Source organism: Oryctolagus cuniculus, chromosome 12, assembly GCF_964237555.1.
Source record: "Oryctolagus cuniculus chromosome 12, mOryCun1.1, whole genome shotgun sequence".
NCBI lineage: Eukaryota > Metazoa > Chordata > Mammalia > Lagomorpha > Leporidae > Oryctolagus > Oryctolagus cuniculus.
In genome coordinates this window covers 20,334,677-20,357,039 of record NC_091443.1, presented here as the reverse complement: position 1 = coordinate 20,357,039, position 22,363 = coordinate 20,334,677, and the positions used below count along the sequence as shown (strand labels likewise).

General features: G+C 49.0%; 1 protein-coding gene across 3 annotated transcripts in view; it reads left to right on the top strand.

The window, feature by feature from the left end:
* Nucleotides 1-20,896, top strand: part of PELI2 (pellino E3 ubiquitin protein ligase family member 2) — a 144,383-nt gene extending 123,487 nt beyond the window's left edge. For all 3 annotated transcript variants that reach the window (XM_051822914.2, XM_051822915.2, XM_008269703.4), the window contains 4 exons: nucleotides 4,480-4,581; nucleotides 12,483-12,680; nucleotides 14,209-14,397; nucleotides 16,263-20,896. In XM_051822914.2, the coding sequence (XP_051678874.2) occupies nucleotides 4,480-4,581; nucleotides 12,483-12,680; nucleotides 14,209-14,397; nucleotides 16,263-16,829 (1,056 nt within the window). In that variant the 3' untranslated portion in view covers nucleotides 16,830-20,896. The remainder of the gene's footprint in view (nucleotides 1-4,479; nucleotides 4,582-12,482; nucleotides 12,681-14,208; nucleotides 14,398-16,262) is intronic.
* The last annotated feature ends 1,467 nt before the right edge of the window (nucleotides 20,897-22,363 follow it).

The following is a 22,363-nucleotide window of genomic DNA, read 5'->3' as shown; positions in this document are numbered from 1 at the left end:
CAGGAGAGAAAACAAGACCACGTCAGCATTGTTTGCTCTGCTCTGATTTTTGCCTCAGTGCTTATGGTGAAACCAGCAAGTGTCGCCGGGCCCCCTGCTGGGTGATGAGGAGGGTAATGATGGGAACTGGGAGGAGGCCTGGGGATGCGGCCGTGCCGCTGGGCTATGGAGGAAGCCCTCTGTGCTTGGGTCAGACCGCAGAGGGATGCTTTAGACGGCAGGGCCCCAGATGCTGCACCCGTGGGAGCCCTCGACCCTTACTTCTCCCCCAGACGCCTGGGGACACGCGGTCCCCGGGCTGGCTCAGCATCTCAGACATGGCAGTGCCCCCCAGGGACCCCTCTGGGAGTCTGCGGCCTCCCTGTCAGCTTGCAAGGCAGCCACCCCAGTGCAAGCCGCACGTCGTCTTTGTGACCACCGAGGGACCGGGAGGGCTGGCACCAGTGTGGTCGGGCCAGCCAGCGGGCTCGCTTTGCAGCGTGTGGAGCGTGGATGAAATCGTACTGATAATAAGGTGGGTTTTCAGCCGCCCTTTGCCTGTCACCGTGGGGCTGAGCGCTACCCCACAGCTTCCTAACAAAGCGGGATGTGACGCCTGCACTTCTGTAACTTGTGGCGCCTGCGCATAGGTTCTCAGGGCTTAGAAGAGGAGAACTCCCCAGCCCTGGTGGCCGGCCTTTGTCTCACACCCTGGAGATGGAGACCCGGGAGTCCCGACATCTCGTCTTTGGTTCTGACTTGAACCGGGACGATGCGTTCCAACTGCCCTGCTTCCTGAGTAGTAGAGCGCAGCCAGCGAGCCGGGCCTGGCGGGCAGGAAGCTGGGATCTAAGCGAGTCAGGCCCGCAGCTGAGAGGTGAGGGCTGAGCTGAGCTGGGCAGGGGCGAGGGCGAGGAAGAGCGGGGGGCGGGGGGGGGGGTGCTGCCGTGGGCTCCTCGGATGGTAGAGCGATGCTTATTTTCCAGCTGGCTGCAGGTGGAATCCTTCATTCTGTGACTCTGTAGCTGGCTCATTGTGTATTTTTCACCCCAGAAAAATCCATACCCAGAGTGCAATGGCTTTGGTGGACTCCGAACATCTGAGCTGGGAGCACCTCTGAATCCCTGCCCGTCTCTAGCAGGGTAATTCACTCGCTCACGCATTCGTTCATTCATTCATTCAGCAGTCACCAGGCTCCTGCCCTGCCCTGGGTGCTGGGGCTGCCTGTGAAGGGCTCGTGGTCTCGGGAGGGTGGACCATCAGGCAGCTTCCTCCCCGTGAGAACTTAGGAAAGCCAACGTGAGAAACGAGTGTTGTCTACGCCACAGGCACTGGGGCCATGAGCTTGGCGGTGTTCAGTACCGGCGCGGTGTCCACATTTGGGTTATGAGGGCGAATCACGGCGCCACGCAGCCACGATTGTGAACAGGTTCACAGGAGGGCCGGAAGGAGGCCCCGCCAGCTCCTCTAACGTCATTTCCGAAGTAGAAGCCTGGTGCCTCGTGGCGACTCCTGATGGATTCAAGCCAGGAATCTGTGATGTGTTAGAAACCGTGTTTCTGACAGTCGTATTTCAAATGGTAAAAAGAATATTGTTGAAAAATTAAGACTTCTAACAACACCACAAATGCTTACTGCCAGCTCCTCTGTGAGACATGACCCAAGAAAGTAGAAGGTGGTCTCAAACTTGCCCTCTTCTCCTAACCTGCCCCACCCGCCTACATCTGAGCCCAGCCTGGACCTGGGTGCAGGCAGCCCTGACCCGGGGAGCTGGGGGCTGCCCCCACTCCTCGTTGCCATGGTTTCTTGCAGAGCCACCCTTCACTGGGGCTGGCCTCTATCCCCTGGACCAGCTCTCCGCAGGGCCTCTGCTCCCTGCCTGTGCTGCTGGTGTGGACCCGGGCACCAGCACTCACCCCTGCTGGCCCTGGGGCTGACTCCCGGGTGGACAGCACTGATTCTCTCCGCACCCTGCCCCCCAGGCTGTGCATCATCTGCTGCCTCCAAGCCACGCCCACCTCCTGGGTCCCGGAATCTCCTGCAGTCTCTCTTCCCCCACTTTCCCTTGCTCTCATCCAGGGGCCTCTACATCCTGGCCCCAGGCAAGCACTTGGCTTAGTCAAAAAAGCACAGAAATTGTGTTTTCTTCACTCTGTTCCTAAGCCTGACCATTCTGCCTTAGGCAATGTAAAAAAAAGTGCATGTTTGAAATGATGACTTTTCTTTACATTGGCTCAGCGGTCAGGGTGTGCTGGGTCATGTTTGAAGTGATGACTTTTCTTTACATGGGCTCAGCGGTCAGGGTGTGCTGGGTCATGTTTGAAATGATGACTTTTCTTTACATGGGCTCAGCGGTCAGGGTGTGCTGGGTCAGGCACTCAAGGCTTCTTTCAAAGCCCCAAAGTACCAGCAGTGCCTCCTCTGGTCCGGGACTGCTGAGGCTTCTAGGGATAGTGACTGTGTCCTTGTAAATAGACCTCCTCCTGTATTCCACAGGCTCAGGGTTTGGGTTGCAAGAATCCGTTAGGATGAGACACCTTGGAGACACTGGGCCGTTCCGGTGCCTGCTTAAGTGGCTGGCAGGCAGGCATCCGCAGGGCACCCTGCCTGGGGCCACGCTGTGCCCCCGGGGACGTGGGTTTCCCAGCACATTGGCGAGACACCTTGAAGTGGGAAATTCAGGAGTCAGAATGTAAGAGGTCTAATACAAGAGGCTTCGCCAGAGGCCTGCCCACCCGCACCTCCTCAGGATGTAAGGAACTCTCTTCCATTAAGGCAGTTTGTAGAAAGTTCAAAACACTGCCCTTAAGTAGGCACTATCGCACGGAAATGTTGACTTTTAGAAGATTTTCTGTTCAGGCATTTGCTCACTCCTCAGTGTGCAGGTGACTGGGGAACTATAGACATTCTTACTCTGTGTAACCTGTATGCACCAAGAATGTTGTATTTGAATTGATACATTGTAGGCATACTACCACCCTCACTTACTAGTTTTGCAGGTTTGAGGTTAGTGCATTCTTTTTTTTTTTTTTTTTTTTTTTTTTTTTGACAGGCAGAGTGGATAGTGAGAGAAAGAGACAGAGAGAAAGGTCTTCCGTTGCTGTTGGTTCACCCTCCAATGGCCGCCGCGGCCGGCGCACTGCGCTTATCCGAAGGCAGGAGCCAGGTGCTTCTCCTGGTCTCCCATGGGGTGCAGGGCCCAAGCACTTGGGCCATCCTCCACTGCACTCCCGGGCCACAGCAGAGAGCTGGACTGGAAGAGGGCAACCGGACAGAATCCGGTGCCCCGACCAGGACTAGAACCTGGTGTGCCGGCGCCGCAAGGCGGAGGATTAGCCTATTGAGCCATGGCGCCGGCCTATATTGTTTCTAATACTTGTATCATCTTAATGAAGCACAGAAAATAAAACATCAATTCAGATGTGAAGCTCCACAGGACAGACTGTTAAATAGCCGTGAGACAAACCAGGCTAACTTCAAAGCCAATTTGGAGTGTTGTACTATTCATTGCTGGAAGCAATTATATTAGTCAAATATGAATGTTGAGAGTACATTTTCATTCACATGCTGTGTCTGTCCAACTGCTTTTAAATGCTTTCTTGCTCTTCATACAGTGTCGTCATCCAATAAATGTTTAATAAAAAGGCTTATTAAAGTTTTATTTGTTATACTTAACGTAAAAGACTGGAAATAAAGATAAATTAGGTTACAGTAATGGGTAAATGTAATTGAAATAATTTGGAGTACAACTTAAATCAATTTCTTTGTTGACTCAGGAATATTAAAAGTATGTGGCCACAACTTACGATGTTTTCCAATATATTATTATGGAGAAAAAAAGAGCAATATCTTAACCTTTTTATTCCTGGATTATTTGAGAAAGAATATTAGCTTTTTCTAATCTGAAAAAAAGAAAATAGGACTAAGTTAAGCTATCTTACGTACTAATTAGGTAAATATCTGGGTTAAGCAACTGCTTATACAAGACTTGAATGAGATGTAAAAGAAGTATACGCATGATTACTATTGGCTGGAATAGTGTATTCTACATACGGAAATAGAACGTTGACAGTTTTTAATGATTTCTTAACTGTGCTTATAATCTGTCACCTAAGAAACTATAACACATTCTTATTAACTTACCTGCTGAGTAAAATAGATGTTAAAATTTTGAGTAAATCACTGTTTTGGCCTAAAAATTCTATCACTGAGCTTTGGTAATGTGGAGAAAGTGTGTATTTTTCCTGCGACTGTGATTAAATCAAGTCTTGCAGGCTAGTGGAGGAACTCTGACTTGGTTCAGGTGAACTGCTGTTCACGCTAAGACGGAACATTGGGTGGAGCCCGGATCCTGGCGCCAGCACAGGCCCCAACTGTAGGGGAAGTGCTGGCCTCGCTGCCTCTGCTGGGGGCTGCCAACTCCTAACGACAGGCAGAGCTGTGCAAAAGTCGCGACAATAACATTTTAATGAGTTTTCTTTTCTTTTATTTCACTACCAGGCTATCAGCTGCAAAAGCCAGCACAGTATATCCTACACCTTGTCAAGGAGTCAGACTGTGGTGGTCGAGTATACACATGACAAAGATACGGACATGTTTCAGGTAACACAGCTTCTTCAATGGAATCTTCTAGAACACTTTCCCTTCAGTTCTGTAACTTGAATCAGAAACCCAGCACAGTAGTGTCTGGTGAGGTCTGGGAGGAAGAGGTAAACATTTTTCCTATTTGATCTTTGAAGGACTAAGAAAATCTTTATTCTAAAACTTTACAAAGAAATTATAAAGGCAACATTCTCAGATCTAAATGCAATAGAAATAGACATTAATAACAAGAATAAAAATCTTAAAAGCCAACATATTGAAAATACTTCCTAAATTAACATGAATCAAAGAGGACATCAAAACTACAATTAGAGGCCTTTTCAGAAATATAACTGGGAATTATACGGCAGAGCTCACGGGATGTGGCCAGCATCTCACTCTCTTATAGAAAATGTAAGGGCTTAAGTGCTTTCATATTAAAAATTTGAAAAGGAAACAGAGAAGGAGAGAAAGAATGAAAATGAAGGATCTAAACATCTCAAAAAGCTATTTTTTTTAAAAAACCACAGCAATTAAGAAAGTACAGGAGGGGTTCAAGAATAGCTTCAGTGAAATATAATAGAAACACAGAAATACACCTGAAGAAAATAGGATGGAAATAAAGAAACAATATTTTTAATTAGTAAATTTTAAAAGGAGAGAATTAACAAATACACCCAAGATTTTGTCCTGTAAAGCAGCCAGAAGATTTAAGTTTAGGCTAACACTGGAAGAGAGCAGACAGCTTAGGCGTGCTGAGGCTTAGCATTTTGGTATGGAGAGTCACATTATTAAATCAATGATGGTGAAATAAATGTCAAGAAAGCATGGCAGTTATTAACATCATACCTGATGCCAAAATCAATTCTAGAAAAGGTAAGCATTTAATCGTAGGAGTGAAGGAATAAAATCCTGGAACAAACTTTAGATGAATTCATATTTTCAAGGTTGGGAAGAACTGACAGCAAATGAAGAAATAGATTTTATTTTACAAAATTAGCTTCTTTTTTCATTGTCAAAAAAGTTACAGAACAAACATACTAGTAGCAACTTAGGGAACAACCAAGTAGATAAATGATTGATACCTGTAGTATCTCTTACCCCACTAAACACACACTTATTAAAAGAAGTCATATACATGGTGAATAAATAAGGAAAATGACTCTTAAAAATACCAAATAGATTAATAATAAAATGCTCTTTCTTGCTGTTAAGTACTTGAAAATATAGCCTTGACTAGCCTTGTGTGGAACTCGCACTCCTGATGGGACCTGGAGTGGCACAGCACTTCTCCAGGGCTACAGTGCCGTGTTACCAGTAATCCCCACGACCACACCCACGGACCCAGTGATTCTACAGTTTCCATGCATAAGTAATTAAGAAATAACAGAGGCAGGCATTTGGTCCATTGGTTAGAACACTGCTTGGAATGCCCGCATACCTTGTTAGAGTGGCTGGGTTTGAGTCTCAGACCTACTTTCTATTCCAACTTCCTGCTAATGCACACCCTGGCCAGAGGTGACAACTCAGCTGCTTGGGTCCGTGCTACCCACATGGGAGACCTGGATTGAGCTCTGGGCGCCCAGCATTGGCATGGCACCAGCTGGCACTGGCATTTGGGGAGTGCTCATGCACACACCCCTACACATATGCTTACGCACACACCCCTACACATGCACATACGCATACACGTATACTGTTAGGTAAGAGACACTGAATTCCTGTTTCTTACGCTCTGCAGGAGTTCTTAGGGACACGCTGTGCCTGTCGTCTCCACCAGTGTGCAGTCACGGTCTGTTCAGACTGTTCACGTTCTTCCTTCTCGTCTGCAGAATGAATTAAAGATTTGGTTGAGTTTTTTCAGCTGTTGCTAACTTCTGAGTGCTTTATGCACATCTTTCCCATTTCGTAACACAGAGTATTAAAGACTCATGATTTAACTAAACACACACACACACACACACCAGTTTGTATTCCCTGCAAGCACATAGCAGTGAGGAGCGGAGTTCGGCTTGGAGCCATGGAGCTGCTGCCTCGCTTCACGCCGAAGCCGCTGCAGCTTTGCCCACCTCCGCTGTAGCACCATCAGTGATCAGTGCCAAGGGCAGCACAGGGCAGAGGGCATCTTTGTGTCATCATGGAAGCGGTTTTGGCCTCCTGGACCTCTTGGGGGGGGGGGGTTGTCTCAGGGAGCCTCAGAGGCATATGGACCACACTCTAAGACATACCCCCCTTAAAGCAGCCGCTTACTTACATAGCTGAGAAACCTGGAAGTAAGCTACACTAGTGTCAGGAAAGCATGAGTGGAAGAACTAAAGAGCGAGTTCCTCGCTCCTTGTGTGCTGTCACCTTCTTTCAGTCAAGCATGGCAGCTCAAACAAGAATTTAAGAAATCCTACATTTATCATTTGTATTAAAGCAGTCTGATTCTGTGCACAAAACATATTGAAGGGCTAATGTTAGGTCATTGTATTATTTTTTAAAGATTGATTTGAAAGGCAGAATTAGAGAGAGAGAGAGAGAGAGAGAGAGATCTTCTGTCCACTGGTTTACTCTCCAAATGACTACAATAGCCAGGACTGGGCCAGGCCAAAGCCAAGAGTCAGAAACTGAGTTTCCAACATGGGTAGCTGGGGCCCGAGCACTTGGACCATCGTCTGCTGCCTCCCAGACACATTAGCAAGGAGCTGGATCAGAAGTGGAGGAGCTGGGACTCAAACCAGACACACCAATGTGTCACAAGCAACAGCTCTCACTTAGTGCGCCACAATGCCAGTCCCCAGTGTTGGATCACCTTAAATAGCAGAATTAAGCAACTCTTGGAAGGCCTTAAAAAGACATTTATTTTAACTCTTCCCTGCTTTTAATAAGTTTGTGTGCCCAAAGCTCAGCCCCTAAGTCACTGCACAAAAGTCCCTGTGGCAGAGGACAGAGAGAGGGGTCCTTTGGGCCAGGTCAGAAGCTTGGGCTTTATTCCAGGGGCTTTGGGAAGCTGTTAGAGGATTTTAGGCAGGGGAGAGTTATCATCTGGTTTGTTTTCCATAGATACCTCTAGCTACTGTGTGAGGAAGAATGCAGGGGCCACCTGTCGCTGAGCAGGATGCGAATCCTGCCTGGAACGGGTCACGTTGGAGATGCTTGTGGGACATCCCCGTGGCTGGCCTGAAGCTGGAGAGAGCCGGGCTTTGGGGCTAAGAGATGGGGTCTGATAGGATTCCAGGGAGAGAGCAGAGAGAAGGGAAGGCCCCTCTTACCAGCCAGCCCCAGGCGTCTCACTACTTTAATACTGGGTACGGATGGTGTAAGTTTTGCTGAATCGTTGGAAACCTGCGTGTAACAGTGTATCGACCATGGGCAGGGTAGCATGAGTGCTTCAGTAAGCTGGGGTAGGGGAGCTCAGAGGAGTGGGCTGAGGAGGAGGGAGGGAAGGAGGGACTAGAGAGAGGGTTGCCAGGCACTGCTGCTGTTGAGTGACAGAGAAGGGGGCTCCAGCTGAGGGTTGCTTGCAGCCAAGGGGAAGTGTTGTCATTTTGAAAATGAAAGGCAGAGCGTGATCTCCCATTCATTGGTTCACTACCAAAAACCTGCACCCGCCGGGTGGGGCCAGGAGCCAGGAGCCCAGTCTGGGTCTCCCCCACGGGTGGCAGGAACCCAATTACCTGAGCCATCCCACCAGCCTCCCAGGTCTGCCTTAGCAAGAAGCTGGAGTCAGTGCCGAGCAGGGGATTGAACCCAAGTAGCCTGAGAGGAGACACAGTTTCCACACTGGCTCAGCGCCTGCCCCAGGAAGGCATTTGCAAAGATGGGAGCCTGGGCCACAGTGGAGCTGCTCAGACTGGGATCCCCCGCGCGCAGAGAGAAATGTGTACGGATTCCAGCAGAGGTGTTTGGAAACCCTTGTGGCAGTTTGGCTTTGCTGAAACCTCCATGCAGGTGTCTCTGGTACTCGTTGTGACCGCAGTTTTTAAAGATTTCAATGACAGGTTGAAATGTAAAACGCATTCTGCAGAATGCATTGGAGAGCATTGGAAGAAAAGGAAGATTGAGGAGAGAAGGCACTGTCACGCTGGGGAAGGGGGCACTGTTGGGGTCTCGGATGGGATCAGCAGGCTTTGATCCTGGTCGTAGGAAGGCTGTCAGGACATGAAGGTCAGGTGAGGGAGACGGGTGAGGACGGCGGGGGAAGGTGAGGGAGACCCTTAAAGGTGCTTTAGTACCTAAACTGGCTTCAGCTGACATCTGGCAAAGCCAAACTTCCCTTACTCTCCTTGGCACAAGGGAACTTCGGAAACGTTGTATGTAATCCATGCATACAGGAGGTGTTCAGAACACTCACAGAAAATATTTGCATGGATTGCAAATGTGTTTTTGCACCAAAACAAACACATTGTAATTCCATTTTCCATGAACTTTTTTTAAAAAAGATTTTATATTTTTATTTGAAAGGCAGCATTACAGAGAAGGGGGGGGGAGAGAGAGAGAGAGAGAGAGAGAGAGAGAGAGAGAGAGAGAGAGAGAGAGATTTGCTGCTGCTTTCCCAGGAGCTTAGCAGGGATCTGGATCAGAAGTGGAGCAGCCGGGATTCGAACCAGTGCCCTTCTGGCACGCTGACCATCACAGGCAGAGGCTTCACCCATTGTGCCATGGCACCGGCCCCTTCCATGAACCTTCAGAAGCACCCGCATGTATAAGCTTGGAAGTACTGAGTGGACTAGAAGTCTCACTGTAGCCAGCACATGAAGACGGATGAAGTTCAGCAGCATCCTGGCTTGACAACACGACGCCTTTGAAACAGCCTCGCATCGATCCAGCAGCCTGAAAAGGTGCAGGCAGCAAGCGTTCTGCACGCAGTGATTTTTCAGCAACGTAGGAGTTTCTTTTCCTTGGCAAAAGCAGTATTAGGATTGTGTCCTAACATATAAGATTTGACTAGCGCTCTGGAAGTTAGATTTAAGTGGAAGTGAACTGATAAACAAATATAACAGGACCAGTCAGATGAGTTACATGAGTTAGAATAATTGATCCTAGCAGCACAGCCGTTCCGAATGAGATTTCATGTTTCCCGGTCAGTCTCAGGTACTTCATCAAGACGTTAATTTAATGAGCTTGGATAAGCTCAGAACGGGGCCCTCCTACAGGAGAGTAACTTGTGCTGACAGGAAGGGGCCGCCCACATTCTAGAAGGGGTGCTTTTAGCTTTGCGCTGGTAGGAGAGCTTGAGGAGCCTCTGCCGCCTTCCACGGAGGTGAACAGCAGTTAGGAGAGCGACTGTGCCATGGCGGTGGTGCCCCGGACCGGGGCGGGGGGGGGGGTTTGAAATTGTGCACATTTCACTCCTACACTTCATTGGAACCGAGGTTCAGGATGGATTTGTTTCAGAGTTTCTCCTATATACTTTTCTGTATTTGTTAAGTATTTTTGCAATATGTATTTGTCACCTTTTGAATGTTTTGGGGAAAATCTGTTTTGAAGGTTTTATTTTTTTTTTGAAAAATCTTTTTTTAAAGATTGATTTATCTATTTGAAAGGCAGACACACAGAGAAGGAAAGAGAGCTCTTCCATATACTGGTTCATACCCTAAGTGGCTGCAACAGGCAGGGCTGGACCAGGCTGAAGATAGGAGCCAGGAGCTTCCTCTGAGTCTCCCACGTGGGTGCAGGAGCCCAAGCACTTGGGCCATCTTCTACTGCTTTCCCGGGTGCATTAGCAGGGAGCTGGATCAGAAGTGGAGCAGCCAGGACTTGAACCAGCACCGGTATGGGATGCCCGTGCTGCAGGTGGAGGCCTAAGCTGCTGTGCCACAGTGCCGGCCCCTTGAAAACTTTTTTTTTTTTTTTTTTTTTTGAATTAGAGCCATCTTCTTCAGGAGAGCCCCTGAGTACCACACCCAGCTTTTAAATGAGTCCCGTGTGGGGGTGCTTTCGTACTTCAGACAGATGAACTGTGTGATATGATTTTACTGTAGCTCTAATTTAGTTGTTCTGTTGCATTTTTAACAAGCTATATGTTTTCTTAGCCTGAAATGCATACATTTGGGCAGTATACATCTGTTCAGGTGGATGAGTTTGAGTGAAACCAGTTTAGTTTATTCCAGATGCATTTCCCTAGGACAAGAAATTAAGGGTTGTAAAAAAGAAGAGACAGTAGATGTCTGTCGCCTGTTGGCTTTGGAGATTGTCTATGCATGAGAAATGTATATGTGAGGTTTGCAAAATAAATGTAATAGTACTGTTCCAGCAAGCAAGCAGAGAGCAAGTGAAGCAAGATTTTTTTTTTCATTTCCTTCATGCAAATTACAATGTTTATGTTTCAGATAGAATTTTGAGATTAAAATGCCCTGCAAACTGACTGGAAACTTTTTTTTTTTTTTTTTAGTGTACTTATTTGAGAGGCAGAGACAGATAGAGACGAGAGAGACTGAAAGAGAGCACTCACACGCTGGATCAGTCCCCAGTGGCACAATGGCAGTGGAGCAGAAGCCAGTCCAGGCCTCCCGTGGGGTGGGCAGGGACCTAGTCACTTGCCAGCACCTGCTACCTCCCTGGATGTGCATTTGCAGGAGGCCAGACTCAGAAGCAGAAGCCAGGAATCAAACCCAAGCGTTCAGACGTGTGATGTGGGCATCCTAGCCCATGTCTTAACCACTCCAGAGGCGGCAAACCTTTTTCCTGCCAAAAAGCCATTTGGATAGTTACAGCACCATTCACAGGCCATACAATATTATCAACTTAAAAACTAGCCTTCTACAGATGTATTGAATTTCGAGTCCTGCCTGCAGTTGCCTTGGCAGGGCCAGACCAGATGATTTTGCAGAGTTCAAATGGCACAGGGGCCCGCCCTTCCCCACCCCTGCATCCAAGACCCACCCCAGCAATTGACTTTGTTGGCCTTATGTGCCTGGCAGCCTTATGCAGTCCGCCCATTGCCATCACCACAATCGAGGTCACTGTTGTTAGGAGAGAACAGTGTTGTCACATTTAGTGAGAAATTACTCACTTACATGTAAATGATTTTGATTTACGAGATCTCTTTGGGGGGCTGGCATTGTGGCTCAGCAGGTTAAGCCATGGTCTGCAACACTGACATCAGCTATCAGGGTGCTGCATTGAGTCCCTGCTGCTCTCTTCCAGTCCAGCCTCCTACTAACGCACCTGGAAGGCAGTGGATAATGGCCCAGGTGCTTGAATGCCTGGCACCCATGTGGGAGAACTGGATGGAATTCCTGGTCCCTGGGTTAAGCCTGGCCCAGCACCAGCTATGGCGAACATTTAGGGATGAACCAGCAGATGGAAAAGATAATCGCGCGCTCTCTCTTTCTCTGTATCTCTGCCTTTCCAATCAATAAGATACATTAAAAAAAAAAAAAAAGAAATCTGCTTGCTTTTTGGCACGTATAACACTTATCCCTGATTCTAGTTAGAGGTCACTAGAACATCATTGCAGAAATGTTTTTGATATTCCATCTTGAAGAGTTCCATGTTTGTAAACAAATGCTTAACTCTTCCTACTTCCCAGGAGAGAGCAACACCTGTCTGGTTTGCCTTTATATTGAATAGGAACAGCTTTGCTGGAACTCCGCTGTGTTCTCTCTGGCAGCATTTAAGCCTTACCAGCAAAAGTGAGCCAATAGAATCTTATTGGCAACCTGTTAAACTTCCCCCAAAGAGTTCCCTAAACCTCAACCATGAACATGCCAAGAGCGGCCGTTTAAGTCTTTTATTCATCTACAGCCCAGTCTTCCTGTACCCTGAGGGGTGGCCCCAGGCTTCCTCTCCTGGGTCTGGGCGGGCCAGTTCTTGCTCTCTGCTCCAGGTCATGGTTGGATTTGCTGGTGAGGAAAATCATTGTCTGGGCATCTTCGGCTGTGTGCCGACTGGCGTGGCAGAGAGCGCCGAGTCACCAGAGTGTTTGGCCGACACAGGTGGGCAGATCCACGGAGAGCCCCATCGACTTCGTCGTCACCGACACCATCTCGGGCAGTCAGGGCGCCGAGGAGGCCCAGATCACCCAGAGCACCATCTCCAGGTTCGCCTGCAGGATCGTGTGCGACAGGAACGAACCCTACACGGCACGGATATTCGCGGCCGGGTTCGACTCCTCCAGAAACATATTCCTTGGGGTAAGTACTGTCCCCAGAGCGGCCACTGTTGTTGTACAGATCATTTACCGGGGGCTAGAGTGTCTGCTCCGTGTGGTGCCGCCCGGTCTGTGATTTTGCCATCCTGGTGGCCAGTTTGCAAAGCTGTTGCTAGAAATCAGAAAAGCATTAAGTCATTGCTTGTTATCTGTTAGATTTGCTGTGTTAATGGTAATGTGTATGTTACTTTTTTAAAAGTATGTGTATTAACATTTGTGTGCAGCATGCTTGTGGTAGGGTTTTGGATTTTTTTTTTTCCTTTTTGTTTTAAGCCTCTAAGATTTGGGGTACTAACACAGAAACAGATAACTGACAAGTGTACATTGCTAGACACCGGGCACTGTGCTAGGTATAAGAAATACAACAGAGAACAAGGTAGGTTCTGTATTTGCGGGTGATCCAAGAGGTTTATTTCAGAGAGAAGCATAGATGGCCAAATATAAGCCATCGGGGCAGGGCTCGAAGGAGAACATTAGTTCCTCCTAAACTCATTCATTCAACAGTGTTTTGTGGCCCTCGGCTGTGTTCCGCGCTGGCTGTTACACACGTGATACCACAGAGGACAAAAGACATTGAGAACCTCTGCCCGCATCTAAATCACCCCAGAAGTCCCAGTGACTATTAGCTTTACTCTGATTCCCCTTGGAGTCAGGGTATCTTTGCAGGGGGCAACACACTAAAATGGCTTTCCCGGGCACTGGCCCGCGTCGTCCGAGGGAAGGCCAGGCGCGGGCTTGCTCGCTGCAGGGACTCTGGGACACAGGGGACCCAGGCCTCTGTGCTCTGCTCTCCGTCCCCTCAGTGCTCCCGCTTCCTGGAGGAGGTGCCCCGGTCACCCCAGCATCCCCTTACGACAGGATAACGCATAGCCGACAGGGCAGCTGCAGAGCCGCTGTTTCCTCCTTGGCTTTTGGAGCCAAGAACCCTCTCCTGCATGAGGGAGGAGCCGCCCCAGAGTCATCCTTTGTGTCTGGTCAGCCAGAACCCAGCCACCGCCCCCTCCCCCCGGAAGCCGGGCGCTGGGAAGGGACCGGGCTTGGCACTCAGCCTGGGCACGTGGGCCACGTCTGGGTTCTGTCACCATCAGAGAAGGGTGAGAGCACCCCTCCCATGAGGACCTCACGCCGACGTGTGGACGCGCTTGGCTTCACGGCTGCTGGAAGCTTGTGCCTTTGGCTCAGAGGCCTGGCTTGATGACCGCCGTGCCGTCTGGGGCTCGACTCTGAGCCTGTTTCATTGGGTAACAGGCACAGAGCACTGCGCAAGCGCGGGGTCCCCAGACACAGCACGGGGCGGGGCTGGGTAGGGAGCAAGGGCGGGGGCGGGGGGCAGCAGCTCTGGAAGTCTGCAGGTGCACGCCGGGCGTGTCCTGGGCAGCTGCACGGTCTCTCCCCGTGATTATTAGCTCCCTGCCCCTGCTCAGTCTTGCAAGGAGACTGCTGAGTGCCCAGGCGCTGGCCGCTGTCTCGTGGGCGTGACGTGTCTGCTCTGCTCTGTGACCGCTCTGCAGGAAAAGGCAGCGAAGTGGAAGAACCCCGACGGCCACATGGACGGGCTCACCACCAACGGCGTGCTGGTGATGCATCCGCGGGGCGGCTTCACCGAGGAGTCGCAGCCGGGGGCCTGGCGCGAGATCTCCGTCTGTGGGGACGTGTACACCTTGCGGGAAACCAGGTCGGCCCAGCAGCGGGGCAAGCTGGTGAGTAGGCTCCACCCGGCGAGCCGGCACGGTGCCGCACCCTACCTGGGGGTCTCTCCCGAAGCAGGGTGGAACCCCACAGCCCCGGGAGGAGGAGGGCGACACCACACTCGCCATCGGGATTAAGCTTTTCCTGTAGGGCAAGCAAACTATCTTTCCTTCCTCAGCAGCTTAAGAACGGAGTCTTTCCTTAGAGTCCTCACCAGAGTTCTGCTTAGGCTCGCTTGATTTGGTGTAAGACCCCACAGATTTGGAAAAAAATCCTGAGTATTCCAACACTAATGAGTCACACTTATGAATGCAAGAATGATCCACTAGACTTTCTAGAGCCAAGAAATAATGGACTGCCCCCCCCCCCCCACATGATAGTAAGCATTAACGTGGAACTTTGTGTCTTGCTCTCCAGGCTCCCACGTCTTAACTTGAAAGGACTTCTAAACTCCATGTGACTGTTTTCTTGTAAATATCATACTTACCTCCGCCCTGTCCTAAAGCGGTGTATATTTTTTAACCTTCTTCTATGGAGACTAATTCTAGTACCTTCCATGGGAAACCTTCGGTTTCGGATCTTGCCAGAGCTTTAGGGCACAGCCACCAAAGAAAGCTAAACTCTCCCCTCCTTTACTTTTCACTAATTTTTAGGTAGAAGCTGAGAAAGAGGGCCTTCTCGGGCCCTCCCACGGGAAAATGTAGGGGGCAGAGGCCGCGTGCGTCCCCCGGGGGAAAGCTGGAACCACAGCAGAGGGCAGGCGGCTCTGCCCGCCTACCTTGCTGCTCTCTCCTGGACGCCTGTCCTTAGACAATCTGGCTTGTGGGGCCATCGTCCACCACGTCCCCGCCGTGGGCCCAGCGTCTGCATCGCACAGTTAAGCCTGGTCTTGCAGCATCACTGCTGAACCAGTTTAGGAGGCTTTTCCCAGGCCAAGCAAGTTCCAGAAATTTCGCTGGAACATTTTTCAAGGAATTATAAATGGGAAAAGGAATGTGAACGCAGATCTTTTTTTTTTTTTTTTTTTTCTTTTCCCAAGTAACTTTTTGTTTCTGAGCATCGGATAGCTGTGCACAAAACTGACCTCGACTGGCCGCCCTGGTCCCTGATCGTTGGGCCCGAGAGGAGAGCGCGAGCCTGTGGCTGCGGGCGCCGTGCTGTGCCCTGGTTCCAGGCCTGTGTGCATGCGCACTGTGGCCCTCTGAGGGAAGTGGCGTCGTCCCAGTTAGGGATGAGGACGGTGTGGCACGGGGGAGTTCACGGCCATGAGCCTGGGCTCCCTGCCACTTGGAGCCACGTCCTGGGACCCACGCCCCGGGGTAGGATACAGTGCAGCCTCGGCTCTCGAGTTGAGAGCAGGAGCGCTGGGCTCTGGGCCGTGGGATATGCACCTGCTTAGGCAGCTGGGTGAGCCCCGGCGGAGAAGAGGCAGTGCCAAAATGTCGTGGGCTCCACACACGGGCTAGTTCTGAATTTAGCCCCTTGAAGTGATGCTTAGATCCGGGGAAACCTGTGCTGTCCCGCGAACCTGGCCGCGGGGGCTGTTTGGGCAGTGAGCCAGCAGATGGAAGATGGATTTCTCTCTCTCTCTCTCTCTCTCTCTCCTCTAACTTGGCCTTTCAAATACAAAAGTATGAAAAATAAAAATTTAGGGAGATTTGTAAAGTTCATCGAAAACAGCCCCCGTGTCCACTGGGCGTGTAAAGCTGGGTCAGCCGTGCGCGGGGCCCGAGGGGAAACCGAGGCACGCCCCGGGCCCGTCCTCCGTGCAGCACGGTGCCTCCCGGTCTGTGCTCCCCGAGAGGGGGCGGGCAGGCCGGCGCCATCTGCCCGGGGCCGGGCTGGGGTTTGCCCTGACCGCGCCCCTTCCGTGCAGGTGCAGACTGAGAGCAACGCGCTGCAGGACGGCTCGCTCATCGACCTGTGCGGGGCCACGCTGCTCTGGAGGACGGCCGACGGCCTCTTGCACACGCCCACGCAGAAGCACATCGAGGCGCTGCGCCAGGAGATCAACGCCGCGCGGCCGCAGTGCCCCGTGGGGCTCAACACGCTCGCCTTCCCCAGCATCAGCCGCAAGGAGGTGGTGGAGGAGAAGCAGCCCTGGGCCTACCTGAGCTGCGGCCACGTGCACGGCTACCACGACTGGGGCCACCGCAGCGACGCGGAGGCCAACGAGCGCGAGTGCCCCATGTGCAGGACTGTGGGCCCCTACGTGCCCCTGTGGCTGGGCTGCGAGGCCGGCTTCTACGTGGACGCGGGGCCGCCCACGCACGCCTTCACGCCCTGCGGACACGTGTGCTCCGAGAAGTCGGCCAAGTACTGGTCCCAGATCCCGCTGCCCCACGGCACGCACGCCTTTCACGCCGCCTGCCCGTTCTGCGCCACGCAGCTGGTCGGGGAGCAGAATTGCATCAAACTCATTTTCCAGGGCCCGATCGACTAGCGCCCGCGCCCGCGCCCGCCACCCTCGACTTCTGTTAACAAGTTACTGTGAAGATTCCGCCCTGGCTCTCAAGTCGACCTTTTCCTAAGGCTGTGGATGAGCGGAGGGCGCGGCGCCCGCGCGGCGCAGGGCGGGGGCGGTGATGGGGCCCCCGCGGGCTCTGCCTGGATCCTAGCGTAACAGCTTCCTTAAGAATTGCATTGCAGATGCCACGCTTTTGTTTGTAACCTGGGGCTTTTTTTAAACCAAGTGTTTTGTTATTGTTGTTGTTTCTTCCTTTTTAAACCTGGACAAGTCCTGTTTTACACCTGTAGAAGACATGGATTGGCCGGTTATTGACGGTCAGTGGGCACCCGAGGGGGCCGCCCCTGGGCAGCCTCTATGGTGGTGGGAACGCCACCGGAGGCCAAAGGGGGCTCCCTCTGTGTGACAGGGAGCAGGGGGCCTTAGGCACAAGTGGGGGGTCCCAGAATCTGGGGCTTCTCTTCTGACCTGTTTTTCTTAATTTTGGGGGAGACAATAGTCACCTAATTTTGTTTTAACTTTAGTGGAATTTACTCATTCATCAAATAACTTGGCATTTCAAAGAATTTCCCACAAGTTTTCCGTCAGCTTTTTGTTACTCGTGCATAATGTTCTTGGGCCGTGATACCCATCTCGCTTAGCCAGAACGGTTTGGTTGACTAAACCGCAGCAGTTCTCGGAGCTTCCATAACAAAGGGTGGTTCCTGCAGCAGGAGGCGTGGCCTCAGCACTGTGATGCCAACCTCCTTTGCTTGCTGAACTGTGTAAGATACAAGAGTGGTTAAAAATAAGCTGCTGCTTTTTGAAGCCACTTGTTGGATCATAAGAAAGCCAAGAATCCCTGAGCCTCAAAGCAACAAATCAGAGCGAAAATCATTTCTATTCACTCAGTTCCCACCATCTGTCACCTTCCCCTGCAGCCTAAGGCGCTCTGGAAGTTTTGAAAATGTTTGCAAATCAGACTAAATTTATATGTGATCATTAGATACACACACACCAAGTGGTACATCTGCAGAGGTAATTTGAAATTCTTGATTTTGGGAGAGTGAGCGAGTGTTTACAGAAGAATAATTAAACCAGAATTTCACATGCACCGGCATCCCTCTCCGTTAGCTTCGTTCGTTTTGATTAATAATTCTTGGATGCTCATTTCTCTGTTCTCGGTACCACCAGCATCGCCACACCCAGACAGTAGAGATCCTTGAACTGCTAGGGGCTGGCTGAGATAAAATAGGTCCCTGCCGCCTGGGGCTAGTCTCTATGTAAGCTAACATCCTCTTACACTGACCACTGCAGATTTGAGCTACCTTTTTTAATGTTTGTATATAGACATATGTAATTTATATGATTCTAATATACTGTTATATCCTTACTTGAATTGGTTCTTCCATATTTTGCCTACCGGCAAATATTTTTTGCCTCTGTTGAGTCATTCTGATCTATTGACTGCCCTTTTCCTTAAAAGTGATGATATATTCCTTGTGACCGCTGCTGCTTAATTGGACTTCATATTTTCAAAGTTCAGCCTCTCCGTTTTAAAAATAGCTTTATTTACAATGGCGAGCATTGTTTAGGATGAGGCATTTTTGGCTTTGGGTTTTGTTTTTGTCATTCTTTTTTTAAACGATGCAAAAATCCAACAACAGTCCTCTTCCTGGTGGCTTCCTCTGCTCTGTGCAGCCTCCACTTCCTGTACCCAGAAAACGAGAGGCGGAAACATGGAATAACCTGGAATAATACAGCGGATGCCTTCTGACGTAGCCAGAGTCGCCGGTGATTCGCTTTCCCCAAGACTGTCTGTTTAGCCTGTGAATCTTTGGGCTCCAAAGGATAATAAAGGAGGCAGCTTGTTCCCTTTGCTTGTGGCTAGGAGCTGATTGGAGGATTCTTGACACCCTAAAAATCATCTTGTAAGATAAATGGCTTCGCATCCAGAAAAGCCAGATTTTTACCTACCAAAAAAAAATATATTTTTTCCAAAAAGTAATGCTCCGATGTCATGATTTTCCATTGCAGGAGCCATGTCTAGCAGTTGTGCCTGAGACATGCACCCCGACATAAAGTGGTCTTTCCACTTGAAAAGTTTCTGACTTTCATAAGCGCAGAGAGTTTATGTGTAAGTTGAAATCTGGGTAATGACTCAAGCGGTGACAGCAAAGCCATCCCCTGTGGGATCCACATCTCTCCCGTGGGGTCCCAGGTGAGGCCTCCTCTCCCTCTGCCCAGGGAACCGCGGAGAGGTGCTTGGTCTGACCCAAGGAAACCATGCTGAGCGTGGCCCCCTTCAACGTGGTTCCCTTAAAATGTGGACGAAGGATACTTTTTTTCAGCGTTGAAAGCACTTCCGTGCGTGGGAATGAAGAACTCTAGCTCAGCAGAGTGGAATAATACAGTTCAGAAAAGGCCACTTCTGTGTCTCCGTCTTGCTTGCTGTCACATTACAAGGCAGGTCTCAGGCCCCTTGTGGACACGGAAGGAAATTGCTCACCAGTTACCCTGGCTAAGATGCCTTTGTGAGTAAGTTTCCAGGAGCGAATCCCAAGTGACGTATTCCCATAGATGATGTTCTTTTTTTTTTCAGTTGTTTATGTCAATTTACTACAAAAACAAAGCAAACAAAAGAAACCACAATGATTCAGAGTTAACTGGTTATAACTCTGAGTATTTTTCTAGTCCGAAATTTTTTTATTATTACTAATCGGTGCTGTCGGGTCATGCATGCTGTAACTCTCAACATTTCTCTTATTTGGCTAAACTGTTTGCAAAAAGGGCTACAGTTCACACTGCAGAATAAGTACTTAGCTTTCTGGGTACCCCCCCCCCAACTGTGGCCCAAAAGAATTGAAATCTTTTAATATAAATAGAAAGCATATTTATCATTCCTCGATAGTTAATTATAGAGTTTGGTACCTCTGTGCCTCAGGGAAGCCACATGGTATGACTGGTTATAGAATTTCAGGGTTAGGGTTTAAAGAAAGGAGAAAGCCATTGGAAAAACGGTGGGCTCCATTCAGGAGACTAATGAATCCGGATGCAGAAATATGCCAGGGACTGGCGTAAACATGATTGTAGTAGAATTTATTTTCCAGTACCAGTAGGGCAATCATTCTTAGAAGTTATTACTTGTACCATAGTTGGGAAGGTGAGGGCAACTCTTGCCTTTTACTTTCTCACACATAGAAAAACTCAAACCTCTGTTCTTGGAGAGCTTGGTGGTGGTGTTTGGGCACTTTTGAGAGTGTAAGGAGCACATTTTTTTTTTTTTTTTTTTTTTTTTTTACTTACGTGTAATCGAGGTTTGGAGTTGTAAGCCGCAGTTCTGTGTGGTTCTGCTCACTTTGTCTTCTCTTTTGAAGCCATTCTCTCTCTGAGAGTGTGTGGCCACACCATTGCCAGTGCTGGGTAAAACAGGAGGGCTCCGTGCGGTCTCGCCCCACAGCAGTGGAATCTCTGAGGGACAAACCCCGGGACCTCTAAGCCACATCCTGTCCTGTTCCGGTGGCTGTGCTGCCTCTGCCAGCTCAGAGCGTGCAGCTCTTCCGGTGCTGGAGATACAGCACAGCTCTGCGGCCATGTCTGTGCCCCAGAGTCCCAGGGAACAGCATCGGGAACTTTTGCAAAGAATGTAAACAGGATTGAAGCAGTGACACACGAGGCGGCTCAGTGTTTTCCTTTTAGTGAGACGTACATCCTCACAGATACGTTTTACCCTCATGAAGAATCCGTAAGGAAAGATGGGGAAGAACTATTTTTCCAGGTCTACTTCGTTGTTTCTAAACAAAACTGAACGAAAGGGAAGTGACTTCTTCCCAGCTGAGATGACAGATTGCTTCTCTGTGTTAAACAGTCCGGACATCAAGGGGGTGGTCATATTTACCACGTATAGTGTTATGAGCAGTTAAATTTTATGGATATATTTGTAAGATCATTCTTTTATATTTCATGTCAAATTGAAAAGTTTTTATTTCTTCACTATTGTACCTGTGGAAATACAAGCCATTTTACAGGAAAAATCTTCAGAAACTATTAAATGGATCTCCGTACGTGTGTGAGTCCTTGTCCTTGGGGTCTATGGTTGTCACTGGGTTCCTCAGGTCATTGAGTAGAAGGCTGACACAGAAGGAGACTCGAGTTTGGCATTTCTAGAACTTGGCAAGTTCGTCCCAGTTGAGTGAGTTATTATTTGTATCCTGCACAATACATGTTTAAATCCAGATTCTGAAAATTCGCCACTTTTGTTTTATTGAAGAACCTCCATTGGTGTGTGTGTTACTATTTCTGTGACTACATGACTGTCACACGTATTTAACATCCAGCAGAACATAACCCGGCTTGTAGAATTAATGGACTTCCTTCATGATCGCTATAGTCATGTTGCTACTTTTGTGGCAACGCTCATTCATTCTGGCAACAAAGATAATGTATGAGCCTTCAAGCCTTAAAATAGTGTATCTGTCATAAGGAAATATATGTATTTATGACACTTTTCTCATTGCATTGATACTCATAGAGTCTTAAGTTTTTCACTTCCAAAAAAAGAAAATGCTCATTTATATAGGTTTTCATATAAGGGAATAAGTGTTCCATACTTCATCAAATCTAAGATGTCACAGATTTTAAGATGCATTATTCTAAAAACCACAGCCAGTTATGTTCTTAAGACATGTCCCATTTGGCAAGGGTGACGGGACTACTTAATGGGTAGGAAAAACAGCAGGGACGAAGGGATATCCACCAGACAAAGCATGTGCCAGTCCCACCTCACACACAGAAAAATTAACTCAAGCTAGATCAAAGAGCTGAAGTTGCACAACTCCTAAAAGAAAACATAGATTCAACCCTTGCAGCCTTGGATGACCCCAAAATTTCTCAAATACAATGTGAAGAAAATGCCAGAAGCGAGGACAGATAGTGCTTGGGCGCCTGCATCGCGTATCAGTGCTGAGTCAAGTCCCACCTCCTGGGATTCCAGCTTCCTGCTGACGTGCACTCTGGAAGGCAGCAAGTGGTGGGTCAAGAGCTTGGAACCCTGCCGTGCCCAGGGGAGACCCAGGTTGGCTTCTGTGACCCAGCAACCCTCACTGCTGCAGGTGCAAGGTCTCTGTTCTGTCTCTCTTTCAAGTAAAATAAAAATATTTTTAAAAACCATAAGCAATAATAAAATGACAAGTTGAACTTCAAGTTAAAGAGGACATTGTCAAAAGAATAAAAATTATGAAATGGAAAATATTTGGTGATCGTAAGTCTGACTTAGGACTTGCATCCACAGGGTGTGTGTAAATATTGTGTGTATGCATATACGTATATATACATACATACGTAGAATGCTTACAACTACCAATAAAAACCATGTTTTTTAAAAATGGGCAAAAATTTCACTAAATATCTTTCAAATAAGATATACAGCTGGCCAATATGCACATTAAAAACATGTTCAGTAACTTAGCCAGCAGGAAAACGCAAGTTAAAGCCACACAATAACACTTTCTACTCACTTGGATGGCCGAAGT